At 39.1% G+C, this 13,432-nt stretch overlaps 1 protein-coding gene across 4 annotated transcripts in view; it reads right to left on the bottom strand.

Annotated features, from left to right (window-relative positions):
- The window catches only part of LOC309709293 (multiple PDZ domain protein-like), a 50,225-nt gene that overhangs the window by 28,357 nt on the left and 8,436 nt on the right, over positions 1-13,432 (bottom strand). For all 4 annotated transcript variants that reach the window (XM_082537845.1, XM_082537847.1, XM_082537846.1 and 1 more), the window contains exons 13-20: positions 13,273-13,352; positions 12,895-13,041; positions 9,945-10,130; positions 9,608-9,769; positions 8,942-9,151; positions 6,963-7,133; positions 3,848-3,962; positions 1,653-1,851 (exon numbers count right to left, since the gene is read on the bottom strand). In XM_082537845.1, coding sequence (XP_082393971.1) covers positions 1,653-1,851; positions 3,848-3,962; positions 6,963-7,133; positions 8,942-9,151; positions 9,608-9,769; positions 9,945-10,130; positions 12,895-13,041; positions 13,273-13,352 — 1,270 coding nt within the window. The remainder of the gene's footprint in view (positions 1-1,652; positions 1,852-3,847; positions 3,963-6,962; positions 7,134-8,941; positions 9,152-9,607; positions 9,770-9,944; positions 10,131-12,894; positions 13,042-13,272; positions 13,353-13,432) is intronic.

A 13,432-nucleotide genomic window follows, 5' to 3' on the forward strand; every position in this document is an offset into this window, starting at 1 on the left:
TCCTTTAGTCCTCTAAATACCCCTTGTGGGAGGTTGTATGCGTTTTAATCAAGAGTGCCTTCAATCTTGCTGCTGTATCATAAAAGCCTGTTCTCCACAAAGGACTTCTGAAGCTTTGTTTGAGTGACTTTGGGATTCCTTTTATCTGTATGACACTGACCCAACTTTGGATGAAGCAAAAATAATCTGCTGTACCTGACCACAATTTGGATGTGATAGTAAAGATTTTGTAAATGCAGAAAAATTCTAATGTAATTTAAAAAATGTACAGTTCTAAAAAAATCCCTGTACATCCCAGAAAGATGATTCTGTTCATCTGGACGTATCAACTTTTTGATATTTCTTTACCTGGATGATTGAGCAAGCATCAAGACTTTTTTGTGCCTTTTACACTGTGCAAAAATATTAAAACATCAAAATAAGCAATTCAAAAAATACAGTTATTGTAATTTGGAGTAAAATGAAATAAAAAGTAATCTCAAAAAGCTGTACTGAATGTAATGTAAAAAAAAAAAAAGACAGCTAAATCAAGTGAAGCTAGCTGCCATGGGTAGCTTTAGGCTTTAAAATAAAGTGTAAAAAAGTGTGAAAAACTAAACATGTAGTTATTAATTTTTTTCCCCGTTTCTTTTATTATTTATAGACGTTATAAAACAACGATGTAGCTTCCAAACCTGACAAATGAAGCCTGTGTGAAAGTGTGTTAAACCTGCTACCTGAAGTCTACAAGATGACATCAGCTGTAGTTGCAATACACTTTCAGTCTTATTAAAGTCTGCAGGAAAAGTGTAGAAGCTTATTTCTGTTAGTGAAAGAAATAAGCAGAACAGCAATGTCTGTATTTCTTAGGTTTTGTGTATACTTTAGGTGAGTCGTTTTTAGGGGTAAAAAAAAAAAGAGTAGCACTGTCCACTCAGGTGTTTTTACTTCTCATGGATGACCTGCACTGGGGACTGTGTGGGCATGTGTACTAGAGCATGTGCTTGACTATCGTAATGATCTGACAGTTTTGCTACATTAAGGTTGAGAAGCTACATCTTCCTCAATTCCAGAGGTTCTTTTGCGGTGACTTAGCCCAGTTTTAACTTGAATAGAGGTCTAATTATCCATATTGAATATATTTTTGTGAGTGCTCTTTAAAATGAGATAATTTGGCATTTCACAAGAACAATGGCTCTTTGTTTTTATGAAAATGTCCCAGTAGGTCACTGTACCACAAAATACCTAACACCCCACCTGGAGCAAGAAACTGAGACAGCTTGATACAAGTAGTTCATTTTTTCATTTGCACCTGGGATATTTCTGCTGTAAGATCAAGTCTTCTCTTTTTTTTGTCAAGAGACCTTCAGAAATGTAATTAGTTTCTTAATATACTTACTCTACTCGAGCCACAATCGTCAAAATAATTTTGCAAGCACAATTACTAAGTATAAGAAATCCAAAGGTTCAAGCAGCACTTGAAACACTGTAAAGGATGTAAACAATACTGCACAGCCAGTCAAACAGTGTGTTTGTTTAGGGATTAAGGATTCTTGAGAAAAAAGGGGTTCTGTTATGTACAGTAAAAAAAAAAAGCCCTAGAGTGCTTTAGCACTTTTGTTGAGCTTGACCATGTTTTCTGGTGGGCTGCGGGGATGTGACTGTCTCCTTACCTCATTTCTGGACCTATGACGGAGTGCCTGCGGAGCATGGCCCTGGCCTTGGCGCTGGTCAGGTTGGAGGTAGATTCTCCATTGATGGCCAAGATGGCGTCCCCCACCCCGAGCCTGCCATCCTGGCTAACAGCCCCCCCCTGGACCACACTGCGCACCAGCATGCCTGAACCGTCCTTGATAGCACTCACTGTCATCCCTGCCAACACGCACATTAACACACACACACACACAAGCACACAAAAGCACAGGTGAACGGAGGGCTGGCTAAGGCTGCTTTGAATGCATGCCAAACAGAGAGACAGTCGCCCAAACAAACACCTGACAGTGGTTTAATCAGCATAATCAAGACAGACACTAGGCAGATTAGCACACAAACATGGCTACAAATGCTTGACATTTACACAGCATCATCCCTCACAGTCACACCCACAAAATGTGCACAAAGACCGTCATGCGCACTCACATCCACAGAGGGCAGAGGGCACAGGTGACTGACGAGTAACACATGCCTGTCACATAAACACCCGACTTTGGCATTATCAGTTTGGACACTAGGAGGATTACACAAACACTTCATTAATGCAAACAGACAGAAGCAGGTAAATCAGGCGTCCACACACACGCACGCCCATGCACGCACATACACAAACCACAGAAAGGGAAGCCAGCCAGCCTGCAACGAATTAGGCAGTCTGGTCTATAGCTGCTGGCGTACTACGTTGCTATCTAACTACAATCCACAACACTATGGTCGTACATAATTTGAAATTCGTCAAAGAAATGACTTTGTGTTTATTTTTCATCATATAAATAGTTTATTGTCTTTTTCTTATTACATTCAAATTACAATACAATCATAGTGCATGGAATACAGTCAACAGAAGACATAGCTACCGATTTTGACAGGACAAACAGAAGACACATGTTTTAAAGACATTCAAAGAAATTATGGTGAATGTTTTAAACGTGCTCAATACTATGACACTCTAACCAGACAGATTTAAACATTACAAACTCTGCCAAAACAATGCTTAAAATACGTTACGGTAAAATCCAAATGAAATATTCTACATGGAAATCTAAACCTCATCAAAAAGTAAGTCAAACAAATTCACACCAACTGGTTCACGCCAGGAATAAGCAACCACTAAATTGGCTGTTTATCGTCATGTTTTAGATGAGCAAGGCAAGAAAAAAACCCTTTTCACACCATCAAACCTTTTTCTTTGACAACCTGCTCTAAAGAATATCCAAACTCTAGCCCGAAGCAGCCATATACGGTATGTGCATGTCTCACTTGGGTAAAAAGTCATAGTCATGGATCGCATTGCACATGGCACCTATTGGAAAAGTTGGTAAAGTAGCACAAAAAATGTTGCACTACATTACCATTGCTCATAAAAATAAGTCCATATTCAAGCCTTATGGATAAACACTGTAACCCTGTCTATGCTGAGGCTTTTGCCTCAGATCAAACATATGTAAATTCACAAAACCAGAAACAAACTAAATATGCAAACCCTCCATACTTGGATATCCAGAAGACAGAACTTCAATAAATATCTCAGTAAGAGGATCTACAATATTTTTAAACAGGTAAAAACCAAAGAATACAGTGGTGCAACACACAGACACAGACTGTAGGTTATGACCTTGATATTCTCTACCTGTGAACATTTGCATAATTTCAAACTTTCACACACATACACACACACATACTCACACACATAGTGTGGTGCCTTATTAGCACGTTTGGAGAATACAAATGACTTTGTTTCCTTTTACTTTGCATAGAGCAGAACTGCTTTGCACTCTTTGTTCGCCTCCTGTGTTTGAAGAGCCAAACATCAGACTTTCTCTTGGAGCAGTTAAGACAATGCAGTCTCAAAACTGGAGTATAAAAAATATAATCATATATTAGGATCAACATTCAAATTAATATGTCATTTATTAAATCAATGTTACGTTTTCATTCTCTTTTACGCCACTTCATTGCTTCGTACCTCAAACACACACACACACACATGCGGTACACACACGGATCATATTTTTCTCAGGAATGAGGAACACATTGCTTCATCATTCCTCTTCAGGGCAGTCGTCATCACCGCCTCCTATTAGTGTCATTATCGCCATGCCTGCGATGTACACACACCAAGACAGCACCACCATGAGAAAGACGGAGAACATACCAAGGCTACGATTGCCCCGCACAACAGTGATTGTCCTCTCAAAGCTGGTGCGGGGGGGCAGAGGTGGCGGCTGCTGCATGTCGTCATCGTCCATGTTGGTGAAGCGATGATGCAGCTGGTGTTCCAGAGAGAGAGAGAGAGAGAGAGAGAGAGAGAGAGAGAGAGAGAGAGTGATAAGGGGGCATGGGTGAGTGAGAGCATAAAAGTGTGTTTTCATGCTAGTGAACAATAATGCAGCACAGCTCCACGCTAACAACGACAGTGTTAACAGATTTATATTCATAAACTTTTCAGTGTTCAAGTTTGGCACACTAGCAGTCTAACATCTTTTAAAACAACTAAACACAAAGTGAAGTGGAGGCTGATCGAAAGGTCAATAATTTTGCAGGCGTTTGGTGAATGTTTTGTCCTAGACACCAAATTGTTTGGGTGATTCATCCAGTAAATGGGTGAAAAATGACCTGCTGGTGGTGTTAATGACATAGTCACACAATCATCAAATCATCTGAATCTGTCATGATTGTTGGTGTCAGACAGGTATTTAGGAAACTGATACTACTGGGGTTTTCCCACATAGCATCTCTGGGGTTTATAGATAATGGTCAGACAATGAGAAAATATACATATATACATATACATATATATATATATATATATATATATATATATATATATATATATACATATATACATATATATATATATATATATATATATATATATATATATATATATATATATATATATATATATATATATATATATATATATATATATACATATATACATATATACATATACATATATATATATATATATATATATATATATATATATATATATATATATATACATATATATATATATATATATATATATATACATATACATATACATATATATATATATACATATACATATATATACATATATATATATATATATATATATATATATATATATATATATATATATACATATATATATATATATATATATATATATATATATATATATATATATATATAGAATATAAGGAGATATAGGAGGAGTGGCAGTTCTCTGTGTGAAAATACCTTTTCAAACCAGAGGTCATAGGAGAATGGCCAAGCTCATAGGAAGGCCACAGCAACTCAAATAACCACCCATTACAACCAAAGTATGCAAAAGACAAGAATGGAGAACATTTTAAACCTTGGAGAAGATGGCCTTCTGCAGCAGAAGGCCACACTGGGTACCCCTCCTGTCAGCCAAGAACAGGAAACTGAGACTTCAGTTCACATAGGTTCACCAACAGAAGACTGGAAACATGTTTCCTGGTTTAAGGAGTCTCGATTTTTGCTTTGACATTCAGATGGCAGGGTCAGAATTTGGTGTAAACATCACGAAAGGTCCACCCTGCCTTGATTAATTGAGATCTAACTGTATGGGGTATTTTTTAGTACCAATTAAGCATCATTTAAAACTCACATCCTTCCTTGAGTATTATCACTAATCATGTCCATCCCTTGATGATCACAGGGTAACTACCAATCCAACCTGGTGCTGGAAAGGTTTACCTAATCTAGTGTCCGTGAGTATATGCAGCATCTTTAATGGGACTCAGTTCAGTAAAGACACTTAATATCACTAAGAACTGATGTCAACCTGACAGTGGTGTCTGAGAAGAAATGAAATGGACCCTTCACAGCCAACACCATCAAGACTTCAACAAGGAATTGTGTTGTAAAGATAACCGGGCACTGAAATGTGAAATTATCATTACCACTACCAGCATTCTTGTATGACACAGTAATTATTTCAAAGAGCTATTACTGTAACTCTCTGTGGTTGAGGCCTTTGGAGTTACTCTTAAATGTAAAACACGCAGAAAGTTCGAGTTTTAATGTCCCCTTGGGCACTTCACAAAGAAAAACGGCAACAAAGACATCTTCTTTGAATCTTTACATAAAGTAAAAGCAGCACTGAAGTTCTGAGGCTACCTTTTGCAACAAGCCCATCTTTGATGAAAACACTGACACTTGCTCCAAGTCTCTTGTGTGTATGCGTGAGCCTGAGACAAAACTCTATGTCCTTGTGTTCGACCATGTGCCAAAGCTGTGCAAGCAGTAAGCACTTTTCATTGAGAGGCAATTGTTGGTAATTAAGCAAATTAGAGTACAAAAGGCCAGCTCAATAGGACTGAGCTGCGGCCACAATGCAGGAACAACTCTGTGACACCGAGTACTTTTCTCTATCCCCAACCCAGTAATACTGATACAGCCAGGTCTAATGGTAAAATGGCCTGCATTTATATAGCGCCTTACTAGTCCCTAAGGACCCCAAAGCGCTTTACATATCCAGTCATCCACCCATTCACGCACACATTCACACACTGGTGATGGCAAGCTACATTGTAGCCACAGCCACCCTGGGGCGCACTGACAGAGGCGAGGCTGCCGGACACTGGCGCCACCGGGCCCTCTGACCACCACCAGTAGGCAACGGGTGAAGTGTCTTGCCCAAGGACACAACGACCGAGACTGTCCAAGCCGGGGCTCGAACCGGCAACCTTCCGATTACAAGGCGACCTCCCAACTCTTGAGCCACGACTCTTGACCCCACTATAGAATGTGAATGAAGCGAACACACACTGACATGGTAATCTCCTTCAGAGCAACTAAAATGGCTACCCACAGAATCTCAGGTTTGCATGGTAATGAGCAATGTTTCCTCTGTGACAGATTACAGATCCAGACCACCGCAGTTTCACTGTATGTGTCACTGCAAATATGCAAATACTATGCAAATACTGCAAGTATGCAAATACTTATTGACAAGCATCCTGAAAGGATTTTGCTTATGATTATACAAAATATTATTAAGATCAAGGACCAAATAACACATTTTAAACTTTATTTAAAATTGTATTTAATCCAGACACATAATAACCAGACAACCTCTTCTGCTTTCTGCTGACAAATAAATAAATGTGCAAATACCCCAAACATAGACAAACTCTACCTCTCTATTATTTTTCTACCCCATAAAGTGTGCAAAAAGCATTTATCAAGTACTGTCCAATGGCAGAAATATCATTTTATGACTGGTGCTAATTTTGTTTAGCTGAACATACCGTGTAACACAGCTGACTGGTGCTGTTGTCCTCTGAGTTTGAAGCGGTGGCGTTGACGTTAGCCTCGGCTGCTTCAGCTACCAGGCTGACCTGAGTGTGGCTGTCATTGTCGTCGCAGGAAGCCCGTGTGCTCCTCTCTGAGATGGGAGTTAAGCCACCGCACAGTTCCAGCTGAGAATACAATATTCAAAAGTTGAAATTTAGGACTTTGAAAAAATAAAGGCCAAAGTAGCTGTGTTGCTTTAAAAGTAAATTTGCATCGAAACAAACAGGCTAAAGGGGGTGACTATAAATTAGACACCCTGTACTCCTCTCCCCTTCTGTCCATCTGTAGAGTGGTCGAGCATTGTGTTTATCTCTCAGCAGCATTAAAAATTCAGAAGGCCTGTAACTAGATTCTCTCTTCCTTGTTACTAAGCCACAGTCCACAACAAAAAGGAGAAGACATAAAGTGCTTATTAAGAGAAAACACACATGCAAGTAATGATCTTGCATATCTCTGTAAATTATAATACATTTTATTATACATTGCCAAACTGATAAAGATTTAATGAAGTCATAACAGTAAAATAAAATATCTTTTGAACTGAAAGTATGTTTTGAATGTGCAATGTGTGATAATGAATACGACTCAGAATACAAGCACCTAACCATGCAGCAGCCTCGCAAACATTTGAGAACGTAAAGAGCTCAATGAATTTGAGTGTGGAACTGTAATGAGATGCCACCATTGCAACAAGTCAGTTTGTGAATTTTGTGCTATCCTAGCTATTCCACAATCAACTGGAAGTGGTATTACTGCAAAGTGGAACACTGTATACAGTTACAGAGTTGCTTTGCCAGGTACTGAGACTCATATTGTGTAAAAGTCACCAAGGTTCAGCTGATTTAGAAATGTCAGACTTCCAAACCACCTTGTTCATTAACATCAGCACAAAAACTACGTGCTGGAAGCTTCATGGCATGGGTTTCCATGGTCAAGTGGCTCCTGTAGGTGTGATGCTTCTGTGTTTAATCTATGTAAGTACATCACAACCACAAACCTCCTAAAATCCTCTCTAAAAATGTAAATACACCATGCGTGGATGCAGCATGCAACGATTATGATTGGTACCTTCACTTAACGTAAAATGGAAAATCATACACAAACATACAGCCACCTGTGTAGGCTACACTAAAGACTCTGAATATAAATTAGCCATAATGTGTAGATGGCCCAATACTTTTGTGTATATGCCATGTAAGATGTACCATACCATTTATTATGGAAGGCAACATCTTACATGGCACACTGTCTGGTAAACTTCCATATACTTGGACCATTATGATAAATAATGTATAATAAAGTATTTGCAGGATTAGCTGTAGGTGACGATCTAATAAGCCGTTTATTCATACACAGTTTGCTTTTGACTTTATCACAGCATACAAGTTAGCTCCAATGCAATATTACTAAACATTTTTAGCAATCAAAATTTTAAAATCTTCCAATATTGCTTCCAATATTACTACTTTGAGAGGCCCAACAGTAAAACATTAGTTAGGCGTTTTACTTATTTTGCATATTTTTATTTTTATTATGTTTGGTATATCGTCCTGGGCACAAACAACGCAAATATGTGGCAATCCTGAGAACAGACTATTTCTTTCCATGCAGTGTCATGTTGAACTGGACATTATAACCCAGGATTAAACTCAAAAAGCTTTAGTTTTGGCAGGTAGTATTTAACCTTGCTCCTGCTTTTAGCTTTATGTTTAAATCATATATATCAGCTTGCTCAAAATGATCACACTTTTCTTTCACTAAGTTTGCAGTTTGTAGTCTTTTCAGTTGGTTTGCTTTTAAATATACTTAAGATTAAAAAGCCTATATTTCATTAATCATTTACTGTTTTATAGGGCAAAGGGGTGTACTTGAATTTTTATGTATACTGTACAGTAATAAAAATCATAAATCCTCATGATTTATCTGCACATACCGGCAGAGGTTTGGCAACACCAATGTGGACAGGGCCATAGCCTGTGGACTTTAGGACATGCACAGCATAATCCAGGCTGGAGCCTTCTAGGTCAGTTTCATTGACAAACATGAGCCGGTCCCCAGGAAGGAGGCGACCGTCCCGATCGGCTACACCTTCAGGCACCAAAGACCGGATTACCAGAACTGTTTTAGAAGCATCTTCTGGATCCTAGATTTAAACCGAAAGAAGAAAGATTTGCTCAAATATGCATAGAAAATTAAAGTTAAACTAGAAAAATGAGAAGATGAGGCGTAAATGCAGGTAAACAAAGTGACGAGGGCTTAATTAACACATGAAAAGCAAAAGCATTGGTTAGCTTCACAGAAGGGAAACCAGCTACAGTTGCTTTTTCTTTATAGCTTGAAAGCTTTTGAAAGGATTGATTTTTTGTTGTGTAAAAAGGTTTCATTATCTAACATTTAAATAGAAACCGTCAGGGCACTTCAACGTGTTGGTGATTTAGAGCACAAAAACACAAAATACAAAAATCTTCCCTACAGAATACAGAAGTCAACTCCTCCATTTTCTTAGTATTCACTGAGAAACTCGAACACTGATATTCTTAGACTGCAGCCTATTACAGCCAGTTCTATTTGTAGAAAGGCTCAGAGGCATGTCTCTGACCTGATAGTCCAGGATACTGAAGCCCAGGCCCGACTCTCCTTTCTCCAGCTCGACCACCTGAGCCTCTCTCTCCCACATGGCCAAAGGAGGTGACATGGGGGGCACGCCACGCTTGGTGATGTCCTCAGCTGTAGGACAGGGAATGACACAACCCTGGTCCAACTGGAACAAACGGAAAGAAGAGAGACAGCAGAAAATGTAGAATGATTTACAGCTGTAGAGCACATCAGTTTCTTTTTCCATGCTGATCTACTGTTATTCATGCTGTTTTCGAGTTAAAGGATTTCAATATTAAATCTACTCCTCTCAGTTTACCGCCTCTTCAGGCTGTCCCTACCTTATCATTGAACCCAGCCAGCAGCTCTTTCAGGCTGAGACAGACATCATCATCGTCTTCCTCATCACTGTTGGGAACTGAAGGGGGTATAATGCGAGCGCACACAAGGTATACGTGCACTGGCAGCTCCTTCAAAATACTGACCACCTCCTTGTGCGTCTCTCCGATGAGAGGAATTCCATTCACCTGCCAGCAAGATACATAAAAATTACAAATTATTTCAAAAATACATGTTCTCGAAGTCAGGGATTGGATGAGTCGTGTTTGTAGCTTTTAAAAAAATGTGCTCTTTACTGTGCTGTGTACCCAAGGTTAAAGATGCTGTGTGTGAAAATGTTTTCCCATAAAGTGCTGGCTGCAAATCATCTGACGTTTGTGTATATCCCTAACTGCGTTTCTCTGTGCATGTGTGTGAGCATACTTGGCTGAAATTTCTGTTTTGTGAATCAAGGAGAAATTGCTGGCTGCAGTACATCGAGTCACAGCAGAAACAATTAAAGCTGGAAGCAATAACCCAACCGGGTGAAGCTCATTTAAAAACAGAGATGAACAATGGCTTTGGCATCACTTAAGCCATGGGAAGGAGATCAAAGGGTCGAGCTGCGTCACAGATGTCGGTTTGTCCCCACAAAGATATGAAAGACAATCTGGAGTGTGTCTATAAAGCAGCGTAAAGCAGCTATAATTCATCCAAGAGTTCATCCGACTCCTCATCATAATGAGTGATACATGTGAGGGGACCTGTCCCCTGAGAAGTGGATATGCCGTGTTTGGGTTTACATTTTCGTTTTAATTCCTAGATTCATTCCTTTTTTCTTTTTTTTAACGCGTTTGCCTTTCCCCCCAATTTGTTCCAGATTGCAGGTTTCCCCAAGTCGAAGTCTGAGTTAATTAACCCTGAGATGGGAAACGCAAAAGTTTCAGGCAGCTGATCAATCAACTCTGACTATGTTGATCCAGATTTATGTGGGTGTGTGAGTAATGAAAGACAAAAACAAAAAACCCTCATCAGTGAAGGTCTTATGGCATGTTTTACCATGGCAACATGTAGTAAATTTAGACTGTGAAATTTATCTTAAGGAGAAAGGAGTTAATAAGTTATATTTATTAGATTCTAGCCAGTGTAGGCCCGTCGTTTAAACATTTCTTCACTTTTCTTAACGGATGGCATTGCTGAAATCCTTCTTGACTACTGTAGCTTACATTTAATACATGCTTTTTTTAATTGATGTATTTTGCAGTAACCTGATGAGGATAAAATGCAAGTGGCAGCAGCTGACAGTGAAAAACACTGTGGCACTGATACTAGTGTTGGTCTAGTGCCGGGCTGCACACGCTGCTGATTGGACAGGAGCCTGCCAGTCCAACCCAGCAATAAGGGGATTTACGTGGTTGCTGAAGTATTTGTTTTAGATTTGAAAAGCAGTATAATGTGAGCAGGTGGCCTTCAATGCCTTTTGATTTGGTTTATGTATGCTACAAGCAGAAACTCGAATGATACAGTTTAAGGTTGGATGTAGATACTAGTTACAGTTAATGTTCAAGGTGCTTGTTACTGCCTGAGGCTGAGACATGTTTCTCACACACACATACATACACACACGCACACACACACCTACACACACACTTTAGTTGTCCTTTTGTTTAGAGACATTAGCGAAAAAGATGTGGTTTTGGGCAGAGAGTTGATTGTGTTTACTTTCTATTTTCTTTTGCTGATCTGGAAACACCTACAGGCCATGTTGTCCCTATAGTTTGTTTCCAAGTCATTTTTTGATTCTTATATCTTGTGGTTGAGCAATAAATATCCTTAGTGAAACTGACAACATCTGGTTCTGTGTCGCTTCTCTCCAATCTAGCTGAGCCATAGCGACCATATAAGAAGGTGGTGGTATTCCTAATTCAGAAAACACTTTTAAAAGTAATGCAATTCACTACACCCGTACTACACACCGTGACCTTATAAAACAGCTGGTGAGTGTATGTTATCATTACCACTTTATTAATCTTTAAAAGGGAAGTCAAACTCTAAAGATTAAGAATTTCTTTTGTTAGTGCTTGGGCCCAAACGAGCAACACTAACCTAGCATGTGTTTGCATGGCAGGAGAAAATCTGTGCAAACAAGTGGAAAACATTCAAACTCCACAGAAAATGACATATACCTCTCACTCCAGGTATAAAGTCCAATAGTGCATGTGCACAACTAAAGCTAAAAACACTACGTTTACTGTGCTCTCTGTTCTGACTGGTGATTGGCTGGTCAGCCTCATGTATGTTTAATCACAAGCCCATCCATTTTATGTGCACTATGTCAACAGTAGCACATGTAAATGAGCGTGCACACTCACAGATGCACTCCAACATGTCATTAATGTAGCAGCTCTTCACAAAACAATTTGCCAACTTTGTGTCTTTGCAAAGTGGCAAACGAACTAATCAGACACTTGAATCACCTTCACCCAGCCGAACGTGGACATTTTAAAGAAATAACTGGCTAAAGCTATGCAGAGCTTAGAGACAATCACAAGCCAGAAGAAAAGCCAGAAAAAACATGGACGTAGCTTACAGGTTTGAAAAATTAAACCATTGGAGAAGAGCCTAAAGCCTGCGTTCTATATGAGGGTCACTAAGTGGTGATAGATGTGGTTTCAAAATACTTCCTGACCAACAGAAGTCAGTGGGAAAATGGTTGTCAAGATCAATCATTTGGTCATACTATATTTAAAAATGGAAGATTATCTGTGGTATGAAACCATATGATATGAAAACATATCAATGATGGAACCTTATATAATAAGTAATCCAGAAATAACTCACAGTCGTGACAAATCAATCAGTTCCACACAGATCGTACTATAACCTGGTTTGCATAATCTCATATTGTTATCAAATGAGAAAATGATGAGTTCCACATACGGAGGCTGAAAGGGCCTGAAGTATCAGAGTTACCTCTAATATCTGGTCTCCTATGAAGATCTTGCCACTTTGGCCGACGGGCCCCTCGGGTAAGATGGAACACAGATAGTGATGCCCTGCCCGAGCCTCCAGACTGATGCCCAGACCGCTTGTCTCACTGAATCGCTCCAGCTGGCAAAGCTGGTGGAGATTGTGGAAAATAAATGGCAAGTAAACAAAAAACAAAGAAAGCTACGTTTAAAGCTAAGTCTGACGGAGAAGACGTTTGAGCATTGTTACGTCAAAAAACTGTGATTTTTCAATGGTTGTTTTTCTGTGTACTGATACACAAATATTCACAAATGTAAAAACACATGTTTATATATTAAATTTAGTCAGGTGACAGTTAGTCAGCATTACAGTGACACTTACAACCACTTCATATCGCAGTCCCACTGCTTGCTGCCACCTCTTTCTCAGGTTTTCCTCCTCAGCTGGAGTCAGTTTCACATCTGTAAAATGTGCACATACAGAAAATCTGCCTCACCCCACATATGTAGAGATATATGAACCCAGGCACATACACACCAAT

Source organism: Aulonocara stuartgranti (assembly GCF_965226115.1).
Source record: "Aulonocara stuartgranti genome assembly, chromosome: 6".
Lineage (NCBI taxonomy): Eukaryota > Metazoa > Chordata > Actinopteri > Cichliformes > Cichlidae > Aulonocara > Aulonocara stuartgranti.